Here is a 26996-nt window from a genome sequence, read left to right as displayed (position 1 = left end):
CTACATAGATCTGCATATTTATTTAAAATATTGACTTCTAGGAGACTTGGAAATAATGCGGATTTATTCGATGTTCCTTTAGCGCAGTTCCCGGTCTTACCCACATCGCTGATGAAACCGTCCTAACTGCTGACCTTTTCAAGATGGCGGTCCGCGGGTGCCACTCTCGGGCTCGCGCACCTCCCCAAGATGGCGGCGCCCGAGGCCTGGCGCGCCCGGAGTTGCTGGTTCTGTGAGGTAGCGGCGGCAACGACCATGGAGGCCACGTCCCGGGAGGCGGCGCCAGCGAAGAGCTCGGCCTCGGGCCCCAGCGCTCCCCCCGCCCTGTTCGAGCTGTGCGGGCGGGCGGTGAGCGCCCATATGGGGGTTCTGGAGAGCGGGGTGTGGGGTAAGTCGCGGGGTGAGGGGCTACCTCTGGCAACGAGCGGAGGCGGCCCAGCGGCCGGGGGGCGCGGGGGGCGAGGCCGGGAGGCCTGGGGCAAGGCCCAGCCCGGGGCGCTGGAAGCCACACCGTCGGGTTGGAACATGAATTCCGTGCCTGACCGGGCTAGACAGAGTAAAGGCGGGGACCAAATCGGCAGGTGGACGCGCACTGCGGCCTGGCTGGGGGGCGCGGGGGGCGAGGCCAGGAGGCCCGGTCTGGGGCCAGACTGGCAGGGCCCGGGAGACAGAAGCTGGAATGACGGGCCGGCCGCGGGCACCGAACTGACGATCGGGTCGGGCCGGGCTGGGGAGTCTCGGATGTCGAAGCGACGGGCAAGGATGGCCCTGCTGCTTGGGGGCGGGGGCCGAGCTTGGGAGGCCCGGCCTAAGGCAAGGAGTCCAGGCCCGGGGCCACCTAGCCTGACTGACGCGCGGGGCCTCCAGCGTCTGCTTGACAGACCGCGGGTGCCGAGACTCCGGAGACTAGGCTGGTGGGCGAAAGCAGCCCAGTGGATTGGAGAGCGAGGGGCTGGCGGAGAGGCCGAAGGGCTTGGGGCGCCGAGGCCTGTCGGGCGACCCGGGGTCGAAGGGAGCGCACTGACGACCCGGGCCTCGGGTGCCAATTTGCTGGAGCGCTGGACTGACGGGCAGGGCAGGGAGCGCCGGAGGCCACTCGTATTGGCCTGAGCGGAGGAAGGGCCCGGAGCGGGTGAAGCAGGGAGGCTGGAGCGGGTCAGCAACCGAAGGAGACTCGAATGACGGACGGGCGGGAAGGGCCAGGGAGGCCCCAGGCGGGGCGACGGCCCGGGGATCCCGAATGGGAGGGGGCGCGTCGCCGCTAGGAGGCCTCGGGCTGAGTGCGAGCGAAAGGAGGCCCCGGGTCTGAAAGCTGCCGGGGACCGACGGCCCGGCTCGGGCTCAGGGCGCCCAGGCCGAGCGGCCAAGGCGGGCCCGCGCCGCCGGGCCGAGGGGCTGGGGAGGACAAGCTGACGAGGCCGGCTGTTGGGCCTGGGATTAGGTCGGGCCGGCGCGAGCAGGGTCGCACCGGGAGAGGAGGCCCGCAGTCGGTGGGCACGCGGAGGCCCGGCTTTGGGATGGGCGCCGCTGGACCCAGATCGGCAGCTGATGAGAACAGCTCGGGTCGGCCTTGTGAACACTGATGGGGAGCGTGAAAGAGAGGAGAGTGAAGGTTCTGGGGGGTAGGCCTGCCCGCTTAGGGGATGAGGGAGGCCTTGGGCCTGACAGACTGGTGGTGTGAGGGGGTGGGGTCCAGAGGCCAGGGCTGAAGTTGACTGAGGAGATCCAGGCCGGGCCTAGGTCCCAGGGAAGGGGGAGGGAGTGGCAGGAGAGAAGGCCTCAGACCTTGAGGGGGTGAAGGGGTGGGGTTCTGGAGAAGGCCTCCGGAGTCCTGGTAGTGCCTTTGCGAGGAGGGAAGCCCCGGTAAGGTCAGGAGAGAGGGCTTGAGGTCCTGGGATTGGGGATTTGGGGGGGGTTACACTCTGAGAAGGTGGTTGTGAAGAAAAGGCCCTGAAGTTTGGGGGGAGGGGGTTGGGCCTCCAGGAATAAGCCCCAAGGCTGTGGAGACTGGTTAAAGAAGGCCCTGGGATGTGAGAAGGCCCTTGGTGAGGTGGGGGTGGGGCACTGATCCTGAAGGGGCCCAAGTGTCTTCCTGCAGTGGGGAAGACTGTTAGAAGTCCTCAAGCTGGTAGGGGGAGGGGATTGTGGAGGCCCTGTGCCCACAGCTGAAAGGAGAAGGGTCAGGCTGACCCATGGGGAAAAAGGAGTAGTCTCAGTGGAACTGGGCAGGGAGCTCAAAAAAGTCCTCAGGAAAATGTGGAAGAAGGCAGAGAAGATTGGCTGTATCAGCTTGGAGCTTCTAGGATGCTAAACTTGGCTAGGAGGGAGGAGGACTGGGAGTGAAGGCCCGGAGTTGGGAAGAGGAAGCATTAAAGGTGTAGGCTGGAAAGAAGCAAGGAAGAGCCTGGCTTAAGAAGAATGGAGAAATGAAGAGAGGAGGTTGTGGATCATAGGGGATGAGACTCCCCAGTGGCTGTGAGAGGAGATGGCTAAACAGAGAAGATTGGAGGGACAGAGGAGAAAGAGCTCCTACGGGCCTAGCCTAGGTAAACAGTCAGAGAGAAAAAGCTGAATCAAGTTAGGCCTCTTAGGAGAGCCAAGTAGGAGGCCTGCTAAGAAGTGCTGTTTTGGAGGAAGGTCTCAATGTGGGCTAACAGCCAAGAAAGGCTTCCTGGTGGCGGTGGACTAGGGTTGCTTTGTGTAGGGAGAGGGAAGGGTAAAGTGAGTAGAGGGAGCAGGAAAGGAGAATACAATGAGGAAACAAGTAGAATAGGTATGTTATATCTTGAATGCTAGGATATGGAGCTTGGACTTTATCTTGAATTTAATAGGGGCCTACATTAATGTAATAGTTTAGGGAATTAATACTTTCATTCAGCAGGTACATTGAGTACTATGCACAAAGAATTATATCAGACTCTTGGACATCAAGATTTAATTATTCTACAAGTAGAGATAAAGGGAGACCCTAGAATAGAAGTTTTTGAAAGATTTTCCTTAGATATATTATACTCTAAGATCTAAGACTTGTTCTTGGAAGGACAGAGAGGCTATTGACAGATAAGAATAATAATAGACAACGTTTAATGAGCTTCTTATGGCCAGGCATTTCTTAAAAAGATTACAAGCATGATCTTCTTTAATTTTTAAATGGTTTTAATTTTGATAACAATATTGTGAGGTAGTTATTACTACCTCCATTTTAAAATTGAGGAAACGGAGTCTTAAAGATGTGAGTTTGCCCAAGTATTCATAATTAATAGAATCAAAATTTCACCCAGTTTTGTCCAATTCTAGAGACTGAACCATTTAGCCACAATATTGTAAAGCTTCTCAACCTGGACATCAGCAAGAAAAGTTTTGTTTTTATGATATGTTCAATTTAGAGTTAGGGCCTAATTATATCTGTTGTTCATAGGAAAGTCCTAGTTCAGGATATTGCAGGGGCCCAAAGAATGGGAGTCACCAGCCTGGAAGAGTGGGAAGGGAATTCAGGAAAGGCTTAATAAAGGGCACATGCTACTTGAAAGATGAGTAGGTGATATGCTGAAAATGGCAAGGACATTCTTGGTAGGGAGCAACTCAAAAAAGGCACAGAGGTAGAAAGCAGTGTAACATGTTAGGTAAATGAGGAAAGTAGTTTAGTATGGCTCAACTAGAGGAGGCAAAGCAGGGAGCTGGAGAAGTTAGTAGGGGCCAGATTATGATGGACGTCTTTGACACATATCCAGTAGGACCTTTTAAATGCAGTAAAATGATTAAATGGTTCATTATGCTAGGCAGAAGTGAACTGACCAGCTCCTAAATGAGCATATCAGCTTGCTTTGTCTCACCCTTGAAGATGTGAATGCCCCTGAAATTCCAGCTGCCACCGAAGTGGCTGAAGATAAGTAGACTAGAGTTTGAGTTAGACTTAGGTTAGCTTCTGTAGGTTCCATTTGCCAAATGAGAAGTCAGCCCTTCTGTTTTCCTTTCCATTAAGATAAATAATGCTTGGAACTCTGAGAGAAAAAAGTAAATTTTGTGTTTTGGTTTTTGTAGCCCTCCCAGGCCCAATACTTCAGAGCATCTTACCTCTGCTCAATATATATTACTTGGAGAGGATTGAGGAAACTGCCCTCAAGAAAGGTAAGTGTCTTTCTCACTGTTTCTCAGTCAGTGATTTTAAGCAAGGCACCATGATGTCTTCAGGTAAATATTACACCTGATACCCACATAGAACTTAAAGCTTTTCAAAAAGTACCCTCATACCTACTTTCTTACATGATTCCTCAGAGTGTCCAGTGAAACACAAAGCAAGTAATGATCCCAGCTATACTAATAAAAGTGAAACCACAGGCACACCACAATTAATAGCTAACCCAGACTAAAGCCCAGATCTTCTGAATCTTTGTTTTTCTATTTTACCATGCTGTCTTCCAAACCTCTCATTGGGCAGATCTGTTAACAGCTAACATTTATCTAACTAATCCTGATGTGACAAGTGCTGTCCTGTGCACTTTACTTGGAGAACTTATTTAATCTTTTCAACAACTCTATGAAATAACTTTTTTTTTTTTTAAAGATTTTACCCATTTATTTGACAGAGATCACAAGTAAGCAAAGAGGCAGGCAGAGAGAGAGGGGGAGGCAGGCTTCCCACTGAGCAGAGAGCCCGACGAGGGGCTTGATCCCAGGACCCTAGGATCATGTCCCGAGCCGAAGGCAGAGGCTTTAACCCACTGAGCCACCCAGGCGCCCCTGAAATAGCTATTGTTAATTACATTTTGCAGATAAGGAAACTGAGGTACAAAAAAAAATTAGGTAAACTTGCCCGGGGTCACAGAGCTAGAGTGTGGTTTGCTGATACTTAAACCCAGGCTGTCTTTAGAGCCATCACTCTTTACTAGTCTGCTCTATTGCTCCTGTGAACCCAGAGAATGACAACATTAAAGGCTGATGTGCTTCACTCATGGTGGCCCAAGAGCAGCCAAGTCAATGTGATATTTCTCCCCACAGGCCTCTCCACTCAGGCCATCTGGCGCCGACTATGGGATGAACTGATGAAGACAAGGCCTTCCAGTTTGGAAGTAAGTTAAGGCACCAGGTAGAACTCTGGCCTGACTTTGCACAGTGGAAGCAGGAATAGCTTACAAACACAAACTGGGTACTGGTAAAGTGCAGGAACAGGGATGGAGTGAATTTGGGAGGAGATGGCTTGTCACAGGGTTCTTGGCTCTGATGGCTTGTCACAAGGTCTTTCCGTTTGGCATTTGTCACTGACTTGATTGCTCACCATGTTTGCAGGTAACATAAAACAGGGAAAGGTAGTGATCACAATGGATGGCAGAACCCAGATTCATAGATGTCTGGACAGGGCTGGAGCAGTGGTCAAACCTGACAAATGAAATTTAACAGAATAAATCAATTTTTCACTTAAGTCTAAAAAATTCCAGTTGCATGACCTCAGGGTAGGAGGTGGAGGGGTCTGGCTTAGCAACAACTTGTACGAAAAAGATTAAGGGGGTTTAGTCAACAATGTGCTAAAGCTACTGATATAATGACTCTACTCTGAGCTATGTGAATCAATGTAACTATAATATAAGCTGAAGGACAAGGGAGATGATAGGCCTGCGTGGCTCTGCAGTGGTCAGGCTATCCTGGAATATGGAGAAAGAAGTCAAGGCCACATCACGTGAGTCACATTTGGAAGACTGGAGATGTTGTTCCTGAAAAAAGAAGAGTTGGGGAACATGAACTATTGTAATATTTGAATGATTCTCACATAAAAGAGGGATTAATAGACTTGTTCTGATAGAAGCTAAAGAAGAATAAATTTCTGCTAAACTGAATGTAGAATTTTTAAGCTCTGAGCTTATTGGTGATGAAACAAGCTAATGCCAGAAGTAACCTTCCCATCTCTAAATGTTCAAATTGAGTCTAGATAACTACCTGACACAAGGGTATTGTAGAAGAAAATCAGCATTTTAAGAGAGGTTGGACAAGATGACTTTAGGGTTCCTTTTAACCCTGAGATTCTGTTATTCTTTGGTTCAGATATAACTTGCTCTTATTTAAGCAGAATTTCTTCTGCTGTTCCGTAACTAGAGTACAGCACAGATTGAGTTCAATAAACATATACTAAACTTCCCACATACCAGGTCTTATGTTAGGTATTAGAAGCACAGACACAGTCCCAATCTCTCACATTTAGCGGGGAAGCCTGCAAACAAATACATTGTGCATGGTAGGGAAAGTGGTGTGACAGTAGCAAGGAGGTTGAGGTAGAAGGGAGCATGACAGTCTTTCCTGGGAAGTAGTATTTGAACTGGGCTTTAAATGGTGGATGAGGCCAAATGTTAGACAAGTTCTTATCAGGAGATTTAATTTCTGGGGATGCACTGGGTTCAGTAAAATTCAGCTCCATGTCCTTCAGCTTTCCACTTCTAGATCTGGACACAACTCCTACTAAAGTTCAGTAGGATAATCGTAAGGCCCAAGAAAGTCCTCAGGCACTATGTACAGGAATTAGACCTTATGAGGAAGAAAAGTGAATGCAAGATTAGGAAACACTAAGTTTCCTGAAACTTAAAGGTGTATGAGATTCACTTCGAATCTCAACCATCCCAACCATCCCAAGCAGTATGGTTGACTAGCAGATGATGGAGATCGGAACATCATCTTAGAGTAAGCTTTTTTTCTCCAGTATTATCTCGGGCTTCCTGGTAGTTTGTTATCTTTTCTTGTCTCAGAGCATTTCAGAATGCTTGGGAAGCCCCAGGCTTGGTAACCTAACAGTCCCCTAGACAGAGGTCATTCCAAAGGGTACCTTCTTCTTTTTTACATGATAGTAACCTTAACTTCATAATTCAGAAACACTTACTGAGTGCCTGCTCAATTCCAGGCACTGTGCTATGTTCTAGGGATACAGTGGTGAACAAGATAGAGATAGCCCTGAATGCTTATAAAGAAATAGAATTTCAAACAGTGTAGTACTACTGTATGTGTTTTAAGAGATCTATAGAATAAAATAGATATTCTTGAGACAAAGCAATGGGGAAATGAAGGCTTATTCAATAAAGGATTCTCTGGTTATTGGTTAACTATGTGGGGGAAAAAAAGCCTCATTTTACAATATACTCAAATAATTTCTATATGGATTAATGATTAAATTGTAAAAAGTAAAACCACAGAAAAACTAAAAAAAGAATAAAGGTGATTGGTTATTTAATCTCAAGTTGGAGAGTGTTAATTATTAAATGGATAGAATCAAAAAAGCAAGCATGGTTATATTTGGACATATAAAATGCCAACACAATTTAAAAGGCACATAAACTAAGAAAGAATGTTTGCAACAATATTTGTAAAACAAGAGGATAGAGGGAATAAGAAAAACTATCCTAAAAGAATAAGATTGGGACAAGTCACAAAATATACAAAAATCTTCAATAAAATATATTCAATCTCAATAGTAAAAAAATGGGAAAGTATATAACTCTTAAATAAGTATATATATTATATACTTATCATATAAAAATAAGTATATATAATATAAAATATATATATTTATATACAATATATATTATTTGGCTAGAAATTCTATTTCCTAGAATTTATAGTATATAAAAATTGAAATACTCATGAAGATTTATTTCAGGATGTTCATTACACAACTTAATATCAAAAAGCTAGCAACAGTTTATTCATTATGCAGGAATTGATTATAGTACATTCCTATTTTTAAAATATTAATAAAATCATATTCTGCAAACATCTAAATACATGGTGGTAAAAATGTGATGACACGGTGGCATAATGTTTTAAAAGCCCAGCATTTGAAACTATTCAGAATTGTCTCACTGTTATAGAAACAATTATCTGTAGTTATTCACATTTACATATACTGGAAAGAATGGGTTTACAGATTTTGTTTATCTTTCCACAAACAATGTTTCTGTTATCAGAAAAATAGTGGACAATAGTTTATGAACATTTGCTGCTCTGTTTAGTAAAAGAAAATGTTTAGCCTTCCCTAGTTTGTACACCTACTTCTTCCCCAACTAGTCCCTGAGCCATCAGGCTGTGGATGGGTTAAGGACTTGTGTTGGTAGGCAAATGTCATTTCACCTCTTTGGTGGTGCCTCATTTCCCCTACTCTTGCCCAAAAGAATATTTTGAAATCACTTTGCATTCCCTGAGCAATAGTGTACAAGTCCACAAAATAAGTGCCTTGAACTATTAGCTATTTTTCAGCTTTGAAGTTTAGCAGAGATTCTTCTAAGGGGTGGTGATGGAATAAAATGCAGTGAACTACTGTCAGCTCATAATTGAGATAGTTGTAACTAACTTTACTCATTTAATTCTTACAACTCTGATGTAGGTAGGTTACTTTCTGACTTTACAGATGATGAAACTGAGGCAGAAAGAGGTAAAGTGGCTTGTCTGAGGTTATAGTTAGTGAATGGCAGACCCAGGATTCAAGTTGAGGCAATGTGGCTGTGGAGCTCTTGCTCCTAATCACTATGTCATGCTGTTCTCCCTCCAATTGTCACCTGTCTGGGGTGTTCCAGTTTCAAATATTCTCTTCCACTGTCTTCATCAACCAATAAGATGGGGGGGAAAAAAAAAAAAACTAAGTTACCTAAACTACATATTCCATATGCCATATGGTCAGAAATAGCCACAGTGTCCTGGTTCATATCTTTGTCCATATTTTAGGCCTAGAATATCCCACTTGTGAAGTTAAAGCTTTGCTAGATTACCTGCAGGTGTTTTCCAAGGCTGTGAGCGTGGGCCAGCAAATGTGTAGGAAAGTGTTAGAGGTAGGATTCAGGAGTACCCTCTCTGCTTCCACTCGAGGCTGAATGGAGATTCTGTTGCCAGATATTTTTCTGGCCCCCCTGCGCCCCCAAACTGTTGCTGGTGAGAGACGTCCTTCCCTCTTCTTGCTACCATGCAGTTCAAACATGAAGTCATTCCTAATTATTACCACAGCAGGCAGTGTTATGGGGAATAGCCAGGGCAAAGGGAATGCCACTTTTGCTGAGAACTACAGGGGTCCAACTCCTACCAAGAACCTCTGATATAAATTAAGGGTCCCTCTGGTATGAGGGAATGCATAGAGGTAGGGAAAGAGAAGTGTCCCTTAGTTTTAGGGAACCTCAGGCCCCCAATATCTTTTGCTGCCGGCTGAATAAGCACCCTGCTTAACAGGCTCTGCCTCCATCAAGTCCATTTCACATTGCCCATCTGGACTAATTATTACCATTAGCAGTAACAGAAATAACATTTTGTATTTTACAGTTTATAAAGTGCCTTCACTTGCACTGTCTCATTTGATCTTCACAACAAACCTGTGAAGCAATTGATATTATCCACGTTTTACAGATGAAGAGGTTCAAGAGGCCTGAGTATAGTGGCAGAGATGACACCTGTGTCAGAGTCAGCAGATTTTGTTGTGCCTGAGAGAATGGGGACTTAAAAGTCTGTGTGTCCTCTGGTGGGGGGGGGGGTCGGTAAGCAGTAATTGCAAACCTCCTACATACATCAGAATCATCTGAGGGAGGTTTAAAAACACAGACGCATGGGCCTTACTGCAGATGCAACATAAGAGAATTCCCAGATACCTGGAATATTAATTTTCAAAAAAGAAAAGCTCCACAGTCAATTCTGATGTGCACCAAAGGTTGAGAAATACTTGGATTCAGAGTTTTTCTTAAGTGTTCCGGGATACTCTGATAAAGTCTCATATGATCAAAGCCAATTAACTACTGCCTTGGAGAAAACCAACCTAAGATTTGGACCCTGATCTCCAGGAATTTCTAATCTGGTTGGGATAAAACATGTACACCATGAGACAGGCCTACCAACGATTAAGACCTGAATAATCGGAGTAGCAGAGGAGTCCCACAGGAGACAGGGAGTGGAGTAGAAGGGGGCATACAAAGAGACACTGAGATGAACAACCTCAACAAGAGTAAAATGTTAGGGGGCGCCTGGTGGCTCAGTGGGTTAAGGCCTCTGCCTTCAGCTCAGGTCATGATCCCAGGGGCCTGGAATCGAGCCCCACATCGGGCGCTCTGCTCAGTGGGGAGCCTGCTTCCTCCTCTCTCTGCCTACTTGTGATCTCTATCAAGTAAATGAATAAAATCTTTAAAAAAAAAAGTAAAATGTTAGTAGGTCCTCTCAGGAAGCCAGCAATGAAGAGCATTTCTGGCAGATATAGGAAAGGGCACAGAAGGCAGGTTTGGGTCAGTAAGATGATCAGTTTGACCAGAGCAAAGCAAGATGTGGGAGATAAAGCTTCTCAGAGGCCATATTGTGCCAGGCTGAGGAACTTCAGATTAGCCCTCAGCTGTGGAAAGATTTGGGAGGGGGGTGTGGTTAAAGCAGAAGGTAATCAGATGTGTTTTGCAAAGATGAATCCAGTAGACTTGCACGGAAGTTTGGGAAGGGGAAAAGGAGATGACGGGAACAATCAGGAAGCTAATGAAGTGGTCAGGTGTGAGGTGGTAAGGGTCTGAACAAAGGTGGTTAATGGTAAGAATGGAAAGTTGGGATCAGGTTCTAGAAACAGACATGGAAAAGTTACAGGATTGTTTCACTTGAATGGCAAGCAAGCACTATAGCAAAATCTCTGGAATCAAATTTCCTGGGTTCCGTCTCGATTCTACCACTTACCGGTATAACCAGAGGCAGTAACCAACCTTTGTGCCTTGTTTTCCCTACCTGTAAAATGGGGCTAATAGTAATACCTCAAAGATGTGAACATTAAATGAATTAGTGCAAATTATTTAGAATGTTGCCTGGCTCAGCAGATAGCCATTCGAAGGGAGGAACCCAGGATGAGGATGGTTCAGTGGGTATCCTCTTAGTATCACAACTGTTCTCTGCTTTCAGAGTGTGACCTGTTGGCGAGCCAAGTTTATGGAAGCCTTTTTTTCCCATGTTCTACGTGGGACCATTGATGTATCTTCTGACAGGCGTCTCTGCGACCAGCGCTTCTCACCTCTTCTGCACAGCTCCCGCCATGTCCGGCAGCTCACCATCTGCAATATGCTGCAGGGTGCGACGGAGCTGGTGGCCGAGCCCAACCGCAGGGTTCTGGAGACCCTGGCCAGTTCCCTGCACACCCTCAAGTTCCGCCACCTGCTGTTCTCTGATGTGGCTGCTCAGCAGTCACTCCGGCAGCTTCTGCATCAGCTTATTCACCATGGGGCTGTCAGCCAGGTGTCGCTCTACTCCTGGCCTGTGCCCGAGTCAGCCCTTTTCATCCTTATCCTCACCATGAGTGCTGGCTTCTGGCAGCCAGGCCCTGGCGGCCCACCTTGCCGCCTCTGTGGAGAGGCCTCCCGAGGCCGGGCCCCATCCCGAGATGAAGGGTCCCTCTTGCTGGGCTCACGCAGGCCTCGCAGGGATGCTGCTGAGCGATGTGCTGCAGCCCTGATGGCCTCTCGGCGGAAGAGCGAAGCCAAGCAGATAGCCAGAGCTGCACCTGCCACCCGGGTAACACGCCGGAGCACACAGGAGAGCCTGACAGCAGGTGGGACAGACCCCAAGAGGGATCTGCACCCTCCGGCAACTTCCCATGAGGCGCCTGGCACCAAGCGGCCATCCTCTGCTCCAGCCACCAGCTCCTCTGCCTCTGCCTCCTCTTCCACATCCTCATCCAAACGGGCTCCAGCTAGCTCAGCCCCACAGCCTAAGCCCCTAAAGCGTTTTAAGCGAGCTACAGGGAAGAAGGGTCCTCGCACCCGTCAGGGGTCTGGTGCAGAGTCTGAAGACCTGTATGACTTTGTTTTCATTGTGGCTGGTGAGAAGGAGGATGGGGAAGAGATGGAGATCGGGGAAGTGGCTTGTGGAGCTCTGGATGGATCAGATCCCAGCTGCCTGGGGCTTCCAGCACTGGAGGCCTCCCAGCGATTCCGCAGCATCTCCACCTTGGAGCTGTTCACAGTTCCACTGTCCACAGAGGCAGCTCTGACACTGTGCCACCTGCTGAGCTCCTGGGTGTCTCTGGAGAGCCTCACACTCTCCTATAATGGTGAGTGTCCTGCAGGGGCAGGGATGGGTCTCACAGTGGCACCAGCCGTGTGCCCAGCCCTGTGGAGGGGAATAGGAAGTATGATCAAGCAGCTGCACATGAGGCCCTGCCTGCTTCACAGTGGGACGGAAAGCACACACCTGAAATAGGGGCAGACTTCCATTGCTGGGGAAGAACATGAGGTCTATAGGCTTGATTTAGAGTTGTAAGCAGAGGTTCCTGAGAGGCAGTGAGGGCCCAAAGAAGGGGTACATTTTAGCCATGGTAGGCAATCCACAGGCAGATGGGAGCAGTGGAGTGTATTTAGGGCCCAGCCAGGGCTAAGGTTGAGTCCCCCCAGTCCTGTCAAAGCAGCTGTATAGACAAAAAGGTATAGAACACATTTTTTTCAGACCAGCAATCTATGAAGCAGTCCTCAGTTCTTCCCCATGCCTGGCTGTGCCCAGCTAGCCAAACTTCAACTCTGGGCAAATCCACCAATCTCCGTCACTTGCTGAGCACAGATGGAGAAAATCACACTGTGCAGACTGGTGCTACTATACGTTCAGTCTTCAATCTTACATGGATCCTGTGTTTGCAACATTAGCTCCCATTCCTTTCCACTACTTCTAAATGTTTCCCCCTTTTCCTTTCTCAGCAGAGGACTTCACTTCCTACTTCAAAGAACATAGAAGCCATCACACATGAACTTCAGCTTGTTAACCAACCCAGAATTCTACATCTACACTCATCCTTTCCTCTTTTACAATGGGAGATGGCCATTCTAACTAGGGCAGCTCTATTACCTGTGCTCTGGACCCATACCCTCTTGCCTTCTTAGGAAAGCTTGTTTCTCAAATGCCTTAGTAATAACTAACTTTTATATACTGCTTAATATGTGTCTGGCATAATTTAAGTATTCTGTTAATTGGATCTTTACAACAACCTTATGAGGTCAACTGGCTTACCCAGGGTAACCTCACTAGTAAATTGTAGAGCCAGAATTCAAACCCAGGCAATCTGATTCCAGAATCCCAAGATTTTAAACTCAATGTTGCCTACCTTCTCCAAGGTCTTCCTTGTCACTAAGTCCAATACATACTTTTCAGTCCTCCTCTTATATTAATTCTTGGCAACATTTGCGGCTATGAAACAGCCTTCATGAAATACTCTCATTTTCACTACCTCAAAAATTTTTTTTCTCCCTTTCTGGACATTACTTCTGAGTTCCTCAGAGCTCTGCCATTTTACACATATGTCCTGGATGGTTTTGTCCATTCTTTTGGTTTCAAAAGCCAACTATGCTGAAGACTCCTCAATCTATGATAAGGGTCCACTCCAAATCTTTTTCCTAAACTCTAGAACCATTTCAGCCAGGTGACTACTAGATATTTCGTAAACCAACCTGAATGCATCTTCTCCCCTCGGCTTCTCCCCTCCTATTCTGTCAGTGACCTTACAGCTCTCAGCTGCCCAGAAGACTGCTGGGTTCTTTTTTTTTTTGCACCACATCTATTTTTAAGATCTCTCAAATCCACTTATTTATCTCCACATCTTAATTCAAACTACTGTTCTCACTTGCATTCATCAACAGTTCCTCCCGTCTACACCATTCATTCACTCACTCAAAGCAGTTAAGTGAGTTTCCTGTCACATACTTAATTTACTTACAGGTCATTCTCGTTCTCACCCCTGCTTACCTTCGTAGTGGCATCTTGAACATCCTCTCCCCTACTTTACACACCAGTCCCACCGAGTGTTTTTCAGTTCTTGGAACCTGCCACTCTTCTTCCTTCGGGCCTTTATATATATGGAGTTCTCCCTGCCAGTCACTCCTCTCCCTCTGTTTAGCCTGTCTCCTTTGTGTTCTTTAGGACTTAATTGGAAAGTCTTTACTGTTAGAAGCTGGACTGGGTACCAAGTACTCATCCTTTGTGTTTCCACAATATCCTACTTCCCCAGCTCCCCTCGCACGTTTTTGTTGTCCATCAGGCTACATAGCCAGGAATGAGATCTGCTACTCATCACTGTCTAGCAAAAACTATATTTACTAGGTACTGGGTAAGGTATAGCAGGAGGAATGAGACCAGAGGAAACCTCAGTCCAAGGGGAGATAATACTTGCTTTGTGGCATTAAGCCTTTGCTCTAACCCTCCTGGATTCTGCTCACTTTTGTAGGGTGTGGTTACCCTTTTTTTGCTCTATTCCCACCCAGTTAATCCTTTAAAGTATTCCCTACTGGGTCATTGTCACTCCACCGTTTAGATTTCAAATGTTCCATGTGACCTATAAGAAAAGTCCAGAGACTGCTGCTGCCTTCTGGGCCAGTCATTCAGCCTGCAGCACAAAATGCCCTTCCCCCCTTCCTCATGTTACTATCTTCTGTTTTGTGACTGCCCTCACTGATGCAGTCACAGTAGGGCCATGGCCCAGTACAGTAGACATCAGTTTGCTGGTTACCTGAGGAGAAAGCAAGACAATGAATGGTTGAGACAAATGATTTTAACTAACCTGATCCAAAGCTCAAGAAATTTAGCAGTTATCAACAGAAATATCTGGAGTTGTCTCTGAATGTCACTTCTACTGACTTTCCCAAATGACTGACCTAACTTCTTTCCTGCCATAGGCCTGGGCTCTAACATCTTCCGCCTGCTGGACAGTCTGCGGGCCCTGTCAGGCCAGGCTGGATGCCGCCTCCGAGCCCTGCATCTCAGTGATCTGTTCTCACCACTGCCCATCCTGGAGCTGACACGTGCCATTGTGCGAGCCCTACCCCTACTGCGGGTCCTCTCTATCCGCGTGGATCACCCCAGCCAGAGGGACAACCCTGCTGTGCCAGGGAATGCAGGGCCCCCTAGCCACATAATTGGAGATGAAGAGATACCAGGTGAAGCAGTGTGTGTGTGTGTGTGTGTGTGTGTGTGTGTGTGTCCCAACACAGAGGTGAAGGTGCATTTGTGTCCACACAAATGTGAAGTTGAGGAAGGTGGGACAACCTCTGGTTCAGGTCTGGTAAACTCATTCCTCAAAAAGGGAATGAAATCCAATCCCTCTTTAGAGCCTGCTGTTCAAAGATAACCATGGCCTGAAGAGGGCCCAGACCACTATAAGCCCAGTAGGAAGTGACTGTGTCAGATTAGTCTCTAGAAAGGCAGTCTGGGTCACTCTTGATATTCCTTTAGGTCCTGTTTCCTATGTCACCACTCTGCACACACTTACTTGCTTGTTTGAGTAGTCTAGTCTTCCTGGACTAAAAGTTCCAGAAGGGCAAGGACCAAATCTCATTTAGTGCTGTTCCCAGAACCCAGCACAGTACCTAATGTGAAGTGCATACTCAATGACAAGTAAATGAATCAAACTTTTTAGTGAATCTCTAAAGAACAGGATGGGACCTACTCGGGGACAAGAAGGGAGATGGCCAGCAATAACCTTTTCTCCCTACCATATCCAGAAAACTGCCTGGAACAGCTGGAGATGGGATTTCCACGGGGAGCCCAACCAGCCCCACTGCTCTGCTCTGTACTGAAGGCCTCAGGTTCTCTGCAGCAGCTGTCTCTGGATAGTGCCACCTTTGCCTCGCCCCAAGATTTTGGGCTTGTGTTACAGACACTCAAAGGTAGGACCCAGCTAGAATGGTAAAGGGAGGGCAGGAGACCTTGCATCATTCTTTGGCAAAGTTAAGGTCTATGGCCTCTGCCCCCACACAGAGTACAACCTGGCCCTGAAGAGGCTGAGCTTCCATGACATGAACCTGGCTGACTGTCAGAGCGAGGTGCTCTTTTTGCTACAGAATCTGACTCTTCAAGGTAAGTTCTTCATCCAGAACCTGGGGCATTCCTGGATCTTCACTGTGTCTGCCACTGTTTCACTGAATGAGCAAGCCATGTTCTGCTCTTGGCCTTATATCTTCAACTATAAAATTGCTGTAGAACCTGCATGATCTTCCTTCTAAAAGGTCCCAAACTCAATTCCTCCTGTACTGCACATGGGAAAATTATTAACTTTTAGAGTGCCTCACTCAAATTTTTCTTACCTTTCAGTGGTTGGCAGAAATGGCGGTGGTTAAGGATAAATATGCCGTGTCAGCCTCCCCTTATAGACTTGCCCCTAATGCCCACTCCTGCAGAGGGCAGTTAGTAGATAGAGGTGGGGAAATTAAATGGAGAACCATTCATGTAGAGAACCTCCCAACCAAGTATCTGGGATCAGTCTCTTGTCTGAATCTGATTTAGTTCCAGTCTTGCTTGGGGAAAATTCCCTTCTTTCTGGGCTTCTTTAAAAATGTTCACACCTCTTGCTAGGGCCAATTGGGACAGGAGGGGGAGCCCCAAGTCCTAATGATAGCCATCAGAATTTATTCTAATTTCTCTTGACAGAGATTACCTTCTCCTTCTGCCGTCTGTTTGAGAAGCGCCCGGCCCAATTTCTGCCTGAGATGGTTGCTGCTATGAAGGGCAACTCCACACTGAAGGGCCTCCGGCTGCCCGGGAACCGCCTGGGTGGGGGCAGGGCCCTGGGAAGGGGTAGGGGGAAGGAGCCAGTCCTTGGACTTAGAAACTCAGTGGATGAAGGCATAGGCCTCTCCACTGGGAACATGGGGGTTGGAATATAGTTGTGTGCTGGAGCTTCAGGAGGCTGGGCTTCTCTCTACCAGAACTGGATTGGGATACCCTTATTCCCTGTTGGGTGGTTACAGACATTTCTCCCCTTCTCCCCAGGGAATGCTGGCTTGCTGGCCCTGGCAGATGTTTTCTCAGAGGATTCATCCTCCTCTCTGTGTCAGCTGGACATCAGGTACATGGGGAGGGGGAAGGGACAAGGGACAAGGGACAGAGCTTCAGGGATAGAGGGATTAGTTGTTTCCTGGGTGTCTAATCTGTCTCACCCCTACCAGTTCCAACTGCATCAAGCCAGATGGTCTTCTGGAGTTCGCCAAGCGGCTGGAGCGCTGGGGCCGTGGAGCCTTTGGTCACCTGCGCCTCTTCCAGAACTGGCTGGACCAGGATGCAGTCACAGCCAGGGAAGCCATTCGGCGGCTCCGGGCCACTTGCCACGTGGTTAGCGACTCGTGGGACTCATCCCAGGCCTTTGCAGATTATGTCAGCACCATGTGATGGGGCCCATGCTTCACAGGCCCATGCTCAGTACCATCAGCTTGCAGGGGCTGAGACATGGGCTGTGACATGGGCTGCCCAGAACTCCCAAACACCAATTCTGTCTTTCTCTTTCTGCCACCTTTTTTTCTCTTTTTTCCTTCTTCCCTTGCACTGAGGTCCTGGTGGCCTTGATGGGGCTCAGCAAAGGTATTCCCACAACTGGATGTAGAGCCTCTGGGCCCCTTACCCAGTACTCTGGGAACCCTGGGCCAGGTTACAGTGCTCCTCAGTCACTGAGGACAGCTCCCCTCCCCCCTGCCCAAGGTTCCTGCTTTCCTTCCCGAAGCAGGCACCCAGGCTTTAGAGAAGTTTAGGAGTGTCCACTACCAGGCCTCTTCTCCGCTGGGCTTACCATGCTGCTCCCAGGCCTCAGTCCCTTTCATACCTTTATTCCTTTCTTTTTTTTTAACCAAAAAAGTTTTTCTTATAAAATAAACTTTGGGCAAACATCACGTGGCCCTCCTTGATGATTTTTGTCCCAGAGAACAAAATTCAGTAGGGTCCTATGCGGCAAGGAGCCCCTTTTCCCTGTCTCCTTCCTCTAACAGCTATACCCAGACCAACTGGTTTATCAGTGGATGCCCCGCTGCTCTTCATGAGAACGCTGGTGGAAGACGAATGTGATGGCAGTGGAGGCAGCATCCCAGGCAGCCTGGAGTACCTCATCCTTGAGCCCCCGCTTATCAGTGTTATGGTTCCACTGAGCCAGGTCTGAAGTACAGTCAGAACCATCAGGGGGTGGCCGGACCTGGTGGTTGTTGACACAGCGGCGGCAGCGCAGCCTGGGGGCAGAGAACAGAGCTGTGATGACTATAGAGCCCATCTCCATGCTGTGCAGGGAGTTCAGAGGTAATGCCAGTAAGGGCATTCCACGCACCTTTCATGAGTGTCGCTAAGGCTAGCCTCATCGAGAGTAAACAGCTCCTTCAACTCGCCCAGAGAGAAGTGCCGCTCCACGTCCTGCTCCTCATCCACCACACAGCTGCTCAGTGCCTTCTTGTGGCTCTGGCGCTGAAAGATCTTCTCCTCAATGGTTCCGGCCTGGGGTGCGGAGACCCGGGGTACATGGCTAAGTCATCCCCAAAAATGGGGCAGGAAAACCCAGGAGTTGAAACTATAGCCACCCAAGAGAAGGAGAAATAAAAGAAAACCCAAAATCCTACAGCCACACATCTGCTTAGCTGAGCCCATTTTCCCAGTCTATTTCTTGAGAACATGACTCGTACATGTCTGCTCACCCAGGATATTTTCTGTACAAATGGAGGGTTTCAATGGCCTGGCTAAATTCCTTCAGAGTGAGCTGAGGTTTGCAGCAGCTTCACCAGAGCTCCACACCAAGCCCAGGTCTCTCTCTCTCAATAAATATCATTAAGGTATCCTAGGCCAGGCCCTGTGCATGAGGATACAAAGAAGAATAAAATATAATCCCTATTCTTGAGCTCACAGACTGGTGGGAGAGACAAAAACTAATCGGTACAATAATAAAAACCTGTATAGGATACCCAAGGGCCCAAAAGAGGGATGGTAGTAGAGCGGAATGCTGGGAAGCTTGAAAGATTATCCTCAAGTTGAATTTTAAAACATGAATAGATGGTCTACAAGGAAAGAGAGAAGGGAAAGCTCCTAGGTCCCATGTAGGAACAAAGGAATAAGCCTGGCCTACTAGAGGAGTGAGAACTTGAGCATGTCTGGGGGACAGTGGGAATGTAGAGTGGGAATCTCAAGCTGGGATTGAGAGTCAGCAGAAGTCATACTGGAGAAATAATGGATGCCGGGCTGAGAGAGGTTGGCATTGTTCTGCAAGTGATGAAAAGCAAAATCAGAATTTTTGCCAAGTTTATTCTGGAAGCAATATATGAAGAACAGATTAAGACCAAAGGTAAAGAATTAGGAAGCTGCTGCAATATCCAAGTGAGAGGACTGTGACCTTAGCAATGGTACAGAGAGGAAGTTAAAGAAATTTCCAGAAAGTAAAAATAACAATTTGTTTTTAGGAAACAGAATGGTCCAGTAGGATGATACCCAGATTTGGGTTGGCTGGATAATGGAGCCATTAAATGACAGAATTCAGAAAGAAAATGAATTTAGTCCACCATACATCTTAAGTGTTCATAAAACAGGCAAGTGGAATTGTAAAACAGGTAATGGAAATATGGGTCTAGAACTCAGGTAAGAGATCCAGGCTAAAAATTTAGAGATTTGCCAATATAATGAGTGTATGTAATCACAAGAAGTGGGAAAACCAGAGTGGAATTTCTAGAGAGAATAGAATTTTAAGGATTAGTGGTAAACAGTGTCAGATTCACAGGAAAAAACACAATTGTTTTGGCAATTAGGAAGCCAGTAGTACATTCAAAAGCAGGTTCGGTGGCATAACTGGTCTGATGAGTGAGTAGAAGATGAGGAAGTGAAGTTAGTTTGTAGTTTTTATGTTAGCTTTGGAAAAACGTGACTATGAATGAATGGAAAGTAACCCAAAGTAGTAGCTACAATTGGATGGAGGCTTAAGAAACTGTTTTCAGATGAGAGCTACTTGAGCATGTTTGTAGACCCAGGGAAATAAAAGAGAACTTAATCAACTAAGAAAGGAAAGAGTCTAGGGCAAAGCTAGAATGATGAGCCCCAGAAAAGAAGGAAATGATCTTCCTCTGAGATGGGAAGAGAAGAGCCAGGTGTAGAGATTTACAAAAGAGAGGCTAGAGAATTCAAGCCCGGTAGCCTAGGTTTTCTCTTTGAAGTAGAAGATAAGGTCTCTGCAAAAAGAATGACAGACAGGGTTAGGTAAGAAACTTGAAGGAAGTGGTGAAGGCTAGCAGTGATATGGCCCAGTCCAAAATAGAATATGTGAATTTGTGCTAGTTCTGATCTGTACCTGCAAATTGTACGTGGTGCAGAACCTGAAAATAGTTGTAATGATCCAAGTGGAGAAGATTTTACAGAAAGAGTGGCTGAAAGAATACACAGTAAGAATCAGACCAAACAGAAAGAGAAGTCGAGCCAGACTGGGGGAAGGTGGGGTACTAGGGACATTAGTTTGAAGCAGATGTAGGAGGTATGAGAAAGCTGGAAGGACAGGAAGTGAGACTAGAAAGATAGCTATTAATGTTTGGAACTATGTATAGTTTTGGCACTATTAAAGTTCTGGAGTGTGGCCCTGGGAGTAATTAAATGGGGAGTTAAAGAGCTCATTAGGAGGTCAAGGAAACATGAGGGCCAGAGCGCTAGAAAACTGCATAGTCCCTAAAAGTCAAGATGATCTGGGGAAAAATGAAGACTGCACTGGTATCCAAAGTCATCAATGAATTAGGAAAATAGCATAGAATAGAGAAGTATAACAAGGAAAAAAAGTAGTCAAGTGAGATAACATGAGCTTTAAAAGAGAACTATAGTGTGGATGGCCTGAATGATGACTGAGAACTTGGAGAATGCCAATACCTCTTAGCCCCATGGGACACATGGAGTGTGAGAAGATTACAAGGCAAGTGGCATGGCAGAAATCAAGCATGAGGCAAAGCAGGTGTCTTGGGAAAGGAAGAGTTAACCACTGAACAGGTATCCAGATGGCATAGTAAAGGTTTTGAAGGAATGGGGTGGAGAGAGGAAGAAAGAACAGAAGAATAAAGGGCTCTGGCTAAGCTGCATAGCCTGGCCACTGCGAGAGGCAGAGGGGCCAACGAGAGGTACTGACAAACAACCCAAGAAGGTCCTGAAGGACTTCTTCCATGACCCACCCCTACTATGACCACTGTCACCATCCTTACAGACAGCAGGCGATAGATATAGCATGTCTTCTTTTGACCATCACGCCAGACCCGGGCCATGGCTTGTTCATCATTGGCCGGGTTCCAGTCAGGGTCAAACATGACCAGTCGGTTAGCCCCAATGAGATTGAGGCCACAGCCACCAGCTTTGCTGCTCAGCATGAAGACAAAGTCAGGGCTCTGGAAAGAGAGGAAGCAGGAGAAAAAGAACCTCTTAGAGCCTGAACTGGAATCCTATTCAGTCCAGCAGACTGTTCTCTCTCTCACACATTTGTACTCTCATGCTGTAAGAACCACCAATTTGTCTGCTTGCCAATTTCCCAGCCCAGCTATCACTAACTTGCCGAACCCCACCACACCCACCCGAAAAGGGGGAGAAAAGAGACCCTAAAGCAGAGCACCCTTATAGTTTCTCCATCACCCCTTGACTCTGGTGTTACTGCACTGGTAGTGTAGGAACAGGGGCTGTACATTTACCGATGGATTGTTAAAGCGCTCCACGACCTTGGCTCGCTTCTTAATGGACATTGTGCCATCCAAGCGGACATATAAGTACCTGAAGGGGAATCCAAAGATCAAAACCCAAAAAGGAAGCAGAGCCCTGCTACCAAAGGAACTGAACCATGCTTGAGGCTACTCATCTACAGCTTGAGGCCCTAAATTCACAAAGGGATGAGCAGGGAGCTAAAAGCCAGAACTCTGTCCTCTGGAAGTACCTGGGGCAGGACCAGGGGCTATTCTGCTTGAAGATGGAGCTGGGACCATCACAACAATAAGAGAACAGATATTTTCTGGGAAGCCCCTACCATACCCGTGTCTTGGTCCATATGCACCAGTCAGAACACCTACTCTGCATAGCAGGATGGTCGGGGAGACACTGCTTTGGCAAACTGATGAGGCCCTTCCCTACCTTCGGGCCCGGCAGAGCTTCTCAAAGAGATCCAGTGTCTGAGTGTAATTGGACACCAGCACTACTTTGTCACTGCTGCGGCTTCGGGTCACTGCCAGAATGTAATCAAGGACCAGCATCTTACCTGGAGAAATCAGCAACTATTAGCCCCCAGCAGGCCATCCTAATGCCCCAGGAGTCTTACTCCTGATATCATACCTTGAGACAAGGATACATCTAGCACAGAGACAATCTCCCACTCCTCCTCTCAGAGGAACCCAAAGACTGGCTTACCTGACAGCTGGGGCTCTAGAGCCTTGGAGCTATAACCAGGGGGAAATATTTCCAAAGCACCTTCAAAGCCATCCTCCTCTTCCACACACTTGTCATAGATTAGAGCTGGATCTGGAGGCGGGGGGACAAACCACAAGCAAAATGCAAAATGCCAGCTATAGTGCTTTCAGAAGTTTCCACTTCAGTGCTCACTGGAACCCCCTCTAGAAGCCTACCCAGCAAGACCTTCCTCAGCATCAGACTTGCTTGGCTCCAAATCCCAGTATCTAGTCAGTTCCATCTGGGACCACATTGCTCACTAGTACGCTCTCCCAACAAAAAGGGAACTATACCAGCGAGGGCAAGGTTTGTTATTTTTCCTCCAGTCCAATATTTTATTTGTACATATGTGTGTGCGCATACTCACACAAGAGTCCCATATACCAAGCATCAAGTATGGGCTGGGCAGGGAATATGCCAAACCTTTCAAAACAAAGGGTCTGGTTTACAGAGTACACAATTAGGGTTCATACCTCAGGGAGGGCTAGAATCACATGTGGCCTTTATGAGGACTCTAGCCAAGTCTGGAAGGTGTCTGAACCATACCGGAACCTACCCTTGCCTTGCTCACTCTCTCAGAGAACCCCAGGACATGGACCCAACTCACGATTACAAAGCTTCTTTAGTAAGGTTATGGAAGAAAGGGATGACATAGTCATTTTGCCCTCACGCAACTCTTCGGCTGGCTTGGCTTGTCTCAGAAACCTCTTGTACAATTCAGTCTGAAGGGGTGTCAGCCTGAAAAAAAGGTAGCTGGGTCAGTGGGAAAGGCTGTGGACCATACTTCTGCCCTGAAGACAATGTGAGAGCCCAGCCATGCCTCACGGGCTGAGCTTTTTTTTCCTTTCTTACCACACTCACTCTACACCCCTCAGTTGAGTTCAGTACCTACAACAAACCACCTGCTCGATCTTCACAGGCAGATATTTAGACAGGATATCAGATGTCCTCCGTATCAGACACCTGGGGAGACAGGTAAAAAGGCAAGAGGCTGGTAAAAATGCTATGCTAGCTACTGGAATAAAAGCTACCACCCAAATAATCCAAAAGATTATCTCTCTTCTGTAGTATCAAATGTCAGAGACCCATCAGCCCTATGGCAAATATATCTTTATAAGGGTCTCAGTCATGAAACAAAGACCCTTTCAAACAATCTAGCTTTTGACAATGCTTTGTCTTCCTTTTCAAAAGTTTAGTTGGTCTTCAAGAGAAGGTCAAGACTTCCCCATTGAGCCTGGTATTCAGACAGGGAAAGCAAGCTGCAAACCACTAAGTCCTTAGGGGAATTTCTGCTTATACTCGCACAAATACCACATGGTCCAAGGTTCAATGAAATTAAGCTCATACCTCCTGGCAAACCAGAATGGACAGGGATCAAGCACCTAGGGAGTAGCTCCTGAGAACTAGGAGTAGTACCTAAAACACAGTACTCTCCTTCCTACCATCTAAAAAAAATTGGGAAGAGGAGGGGGCAGGACTCCAGGATATAAATCATCAAGTGTATTATCTACAACAGAGCAGTCCCAAATAAACTTGTTCCCTATGCGGGCCCTATGGAAAAGCCCTCTTAGTATGGGAGCTACACCCATCCTTCAGATTCTATTTCTACCTGTCAAAGTAGGCTATGGGGCCTGACAAGGGAAGCCTGGTGCTTTAGCTCTGAGATTAACTGACAGAAAGCGTCTGAAGTACTAACAATGCTTCAAGGCTCAGGGAGTCTGGCAACATCAGAAAAGGCTTCCTCAATGGTGCTCAGCAGCCCAAAAACAGACTACAGGGCCCTGGCCAGGAAGAAAGCAGGGAACTGACCTGCAAGACACCTCTATTTATTCAGTGGCTCTGGAGAGTGCATAGATCCCACTCCCTAGAATCCTAGCCTTTACAGGCCATGGCCCCAAAGGATTGGACTTGGATGGTTTAGGAGGCAATTCTGATGGCCTAACTTGGGAGAAAATCCTGAAGAAAGGTGCTGCTGCCCAGCCCAGCCACCTGCCCTACCACTACCTATTCACAATGCTGGTGAGCTCCCGCAGCCGCTGCTCTCCTAGCCGTCTGTCCGCCTCACTGGCAGCTGCATCTCGACCCTTCAAAATTGGCAACTCAAAATGCTTCTTGAACTCATGGGCAGTTCCTAAGACAAGACAGAAGGGAAAATTAAAGCACTAAAGAATGTAAAAAAAAAAAGGTGAGGGGATGGGGGGAGTCTCACTCTTTACTGTCCTCACTTCTAATCACTTGTTGTGCCAGCCACATGCTCCCCCAGGGGCCCCTGATAGCCATGCTGCAAAAAACTGAAGAAATGAAGGTCTTGCTGCTGATCAGCAGATACCTTTAGACCTTGGTCATCACAAAGAGAAGGCAGAGAAACTAAAGCAATCCCAGCTCCCAGGTTTGCCAGTGAAGGAGCTGAAATGAACCTGGCACACTGATTTGAACTGTATTAAAAATTTTTTAATTAAAAAAAAAAAAGAGGGGCACCTGGGTGGCTCAGTGGGTTAAAGCCTCTGCCTTCGGCACAAGTCATGATCCCAGGGTCCTGGGATCAAGCCCTGCATCGGGCTCTCTGCTCAGCAAGGAGCCTGCTCCCTCCTCTCTCTCTGCCTGCCTCTCTGCCTGCTGCTTGTGATCTCTATCTAATAAATAAATAAAATCATTTAAAAAAAAAAAGAATGTAAAAAAGGAATGATTAGCCCACTGCCAATAGAGGCAGACTACTTTGTTTCAGATCACCTTCCTGTCAAGAACAGAGACAGACAAATTATAGGCAATCTCGGTTTGAATGGATTAGAGAGCTACCAAAGCAAGTGGGGACTTGAAAGGCCACATAGACAGATTAAAACTCAAATATATAACTAATTACATCAAATATAAGTGGACCAAGTAATCCAATTAAAAAGACAATACAATTGTCAGACCAAATTTTTTTTTAAAGCCCATCTATATGCTGCTTCTAGGAGATGAAGCAGCAGGTCTCAGCGCAATGAAGCACAGATACACGCCACATGGTGGACAAAACACTGTACTAAGTAAGAAAAAGGCAAACACAAAAGGTCACATATTGTATGATTCCATTTATATGAAATGTCCAGAATAGGCAAGTCCATAGAGCAGAACACAGACTGGTAGTTATCAGAGTTTGAAGGTAAGGAGAAATAGGGAGTGACTGCCTAATGGGTATAGGGTTTTCTTTTGGCCAGGAATAAAAAAAAGTCCAATATCTCACAAACGAGGATCTCAAATGGCCAATAAACATATTAAAAGGTGTTCAGCTTTATTCAACATTAGGCAAATGCCACCAAAATGACTAAAATTTTAGGGGCGCCTGGGCGGCTCAATTAAGCCTCTGCCTTCAGCCCAGGTCATGATCCCAGGGTCCTAGAATCAAACCCCATATCGGGCTTCTTGCTCAGCGGGAGCCTGCTTCATCCTCTCCTCCCCACTTGAGCTCTCTCACAAATAAATAAATAGAATCTTTTTTTTAAAAGTGACTAAAATTAAAAATTTCTCTTAAGATAAATATCGGTGGGGGCGCCTGTGTGGCTCAGTGGGTTAAGCCGCTGCCTTCGGCTCAGGTCATGATCTCAGGGTCCTGGGATCGAGCCCCGCATCAGACTCCCCGCTGAGCTTCCTCCTCTCTCTCTGCCTGCCTCTCTGCCTACTTGTGATCTCTCTCTGTCAAATAAATAAATAAAATCTTTAAAAAAAAACAATTAAATTTAAAAAAAAAAGATAAATATCGGTGATGATATAGAGCAGAGGTCAGCAAACTACAGCATGGGCCAGGCACCGGTTTCTATAAATAAAGTTTTATTAAAACACAACCATGCCCAATCATTTACATTCAATGGCTGCTTTCATGCTACAGCAGCAGAGCTGAGTACTTATAACAGAGCCAGTGTGGCCTGAAAGTCTAAAATACTATTTAGCCCCTTAAGAAAAAATGTGCTGACCTCTGATGGAGCAACACTGGAATTACTAGCACAATCGTTATCTACTAGAGCTGAACACATGCATAACATATCACCCAGCAATTCCACCTGTAGGACAGAGAATGTGTATTTACACAAGAGAAATGCACACCATGCTCAAGTAAAGACATACAAGAATGTTCACAGCATCATTGCTCAAAAGAATAAAAACTGGAAACTCAACTGTCCATCCACAGAACAGATAAATAAATTCTGGTATATTCATGAACATGGAATAGCACTGGGGCACATGGGTGACTCAGTTAGGTTAAACGTCCAACTCTTGATTTTAGCTCGGGTGGTGATCTCAGGGTTATGGGATAGAGCCCAGCATTGGGCCCATGCTGGGCGTAGAACCTAAGATTTTCTCTCCCCCTCTCCCTCTGCCCTTCTGCTTCCCTCTTTCTCTACCTCTCTTAAGAAGAAAAAAAAAGGAATAGTATACAAAGAAGAAAAACAAACTACTGCCATGAGCAACCACATAGATCTCATAAACATAATGTTGAAAAAAAAAAAGTAACCAGATCAAGGAATATATACGGTATTAGGAATACTGTATTAGGAATATATTACTGTATAGTAAAAAATAGGCAAAAACCAATCTCGAGGGGTGCCTGAGTGGCTCAGTGGGTTAAAGCCTCTGCTTTCAGCTCAGGTCATGATCCCAGGGTCCTGGGATCGAGCCCCACATCGGGCTCTCTGCTCAGCAGGGAGCCTGCTTCCCCCTCTCTGCCTACTTGTGATCTCTGTCAAATAAATAAATAAAAAATCTTAAAAACAACAACAACAAAACAATCTCAAGTGTCAGAAGAGTGTTTACTTCTGGGGGAAAAAGAGAGAACAGCGATGAGAAGGGGTTGCGGCAGAGTGCCTGGGTGGCTCAGTCTT

At 46.7% G+C, this 26996-nt stretch overlaps 2 protein-coding genes across 2 annotated transcripts in view; one reads left to right on the top strand and one right to left on the bottom strand.

Moving 5' to 3' along the window:
* Positions 1-91: 91 nt before the first annotated feature.
* Positions 92-17609, top strand: LRRC41 (leucine rich repeat containing 41). The gene is made up of 10 exons (XM_013044237.2): positions 92-388; positions 4042-4128; positions 4999-5069; positions 10879-12022; positions 14628-14888; positions 15453-15617; positions 15709-15807; positions 16378-16500; positions 16720-16795; positions 16896-17609. The coding sequence occupies exons 1-10, from the start codon at positions 190-192 to the stop codon at positions 17113-17115; spliced, it is 2445 nt and encodes an 814-aa protein (XP_012899691.1). The 5' UTR covers positions 92-189; the 3' UTR covers positions 17116-17609.
* RAD54L (RAD54 like) overlaps positions 17531-26996 on the bottom strand; it is a 28887-nt gene continuing 19421 nt past the window's right edge. Inside the window, exons 10-18 of the mRNA XM_004740399.3 lie at positions 24145-24271; positions 23029-23103; positions 22748-22878; positions 22102-22212; positions 21829-21952; positions 21396-21474; positions 20919-21098; positions 18035-18198; positions 17531-17939 (exon numbers count right to left, since the gene is read on the bottom strand). Of these exons, the coding sequence (XP_004740456.1) occupies positions 17729-17939; positions 18035-18198; positions 20919-21098; positions 21396-21474; positions 21829-21952; positions 22102-22212; positions 22748-22878; positions 23029-23103; positions 24145-24271 (1202 nt within the window). The 3' untranslated portion in view covers positions 17531-17728. The remainder of the gene's footprint in view (positions 17940-18034; positions 18199-20918; positions 21099-21395; positions 21475-21828; positions 21953-22101; positions 22213-22747; positions 22879-23028; positions 23104-24144; positions 24272-26996) is intronic.

The sequence above is a fragment of the Mustela putorius genome, unplaced genomic scaffold (assembly GCF_011764305.1).
Source record: "Mustela putorius furo isolate JIRA1106 unplaced genomic scaffold, ASM1176430v1.1 tig00003853_pilon_pilon_pilon, whole genome shotgun sequence".
Lineage (NCBI taxonomy): Eukaryota > Metazoa > Chordata > Mammalia > Carnivora > Mustelidae > Mustela > Mustela putorius.
Note: the sequence above shows the minus strand (reverse complement) of the source record. Positions and strands in the feature narration are given on the sequence as shown.

Excerpts from the sequence above, each read along its gene's own strand:
- LRRC41 (XM_013044237.2), top strand. The coding sequence starts at position 190 with ATGGCGGCGCCCGAGGCCTGGCGCGCCCGGAGTTGCTGGTTCTGTGAG. Across the intron at positions 389-4,041 it reads TCTGGAGAGCGGGGTGTGGG|CCCTCCCAGGCCCAATACTT; the intron begins GTAAGTCGCGGG and ends TGGTTTTTGTAG. Across the intron at positions 5,070-10,878 it reads CAAGGCCTTCCAGTTTGGAA|AGTGTGACCTGTTGGCGAGC; the intron begins GTAAGTTAAGGC and ends CTCTGCTTTCAG.